Source organism: Myotis brandtii, unplaced genomic scaffold, assembly GCF_000412655.1.
Source record: "Myotis brandtii unplaced genomic scaffold, ASM41265v1 scaffold1167, whole genome shotgun sequence".
NCBI lineage: Eukaryota > Metazoa > Chordata > Mammalia > Chiroptera > Vespertilionidae > Myotis > Myotis brandtii.
In genome coordinates, this window is record NW_005354039.1 from 1,995,277 (window position 1) to 1,995,924 (window position 648).

Here is a 648-nt window from a genome sequence, read left to right on the forward strand (position 1 = left end):
CCCGGGAAACAGCCCCGGCGCGGAAGCTGACCGGCAACGCGCCACTCCGACGGGAATGCCGGGGCCTCGGTGCAGAAAGAAGGGTCCGCTGAGCCCGCCCTTCCACGGCTGCTGGACTTCGCCCTACCCTTCCCTTCGTTCCCTCTCCCCTCCCAAATCTTCAGTTCTCTCCCGACGTCTCCAAAGATTCCCACGATCCTCCCCCACCCCCCAAGGTCTCTTACCCTTTCTTATTTCTCCCTCTCCTCTCTCTCTCCCTACACAAAGTATAACCCTTCGGCCACTTCGTACCCCGCTGACCTCTCCCGTGGAAGGCGAATAGGACTTACCACCTTCATGACAACAAGTATTTTCTCAGGCTAGGTCTTGCGCGGCACTTATTTTTCTGTGCGTATGTTTTCTATTCTCTACGAGGATTACTGTATTTCTCGTGTCGTTGCTGATCTGGTGCTAGGCACACGTGGGGAATCCATGATACGTGTGGGTTGATCGCAGGTCATGCTGTGGGATTTGAGCCCACAGTCTGCAGCGGCCGTTCGCCACCAGCGAGTGGCTGTCCTTCTCTCCACCAGTGTATGCAACCGATGCCGCATACGTTTAAATCAACGCTGGCTGCTCTTCTGAATGGTCCCGTCTGTTGATACTTGA

General features: G+C 55.9%; 1 protein-coding gene across 2 annotated transcripts in view; it reads right to left on the reverse strand.

The window, feature by feature from the left end:
* NXN (nucleoredoxin) overlaps positions 1–353 on the reverse strand; it is a 161,325-nt gene extending 160,972 nt beyond the window's left edge. For both annotated transcript variants that reach the window (XM_014529603.1, XM_014529599.1), the window contains exon 1: positions 330–353. In XM_014529603.1, coding sequence (XP_014385089.1) covers positions 330–338 — 9 coding nt within the window. In that variant the 5' untranslated portion in view covers positions 339–353. The remainder of the gene's footprint in view (positions 1–329) is intronic.
* Positions 354–648: the final 295 nt, after the last annotated feature.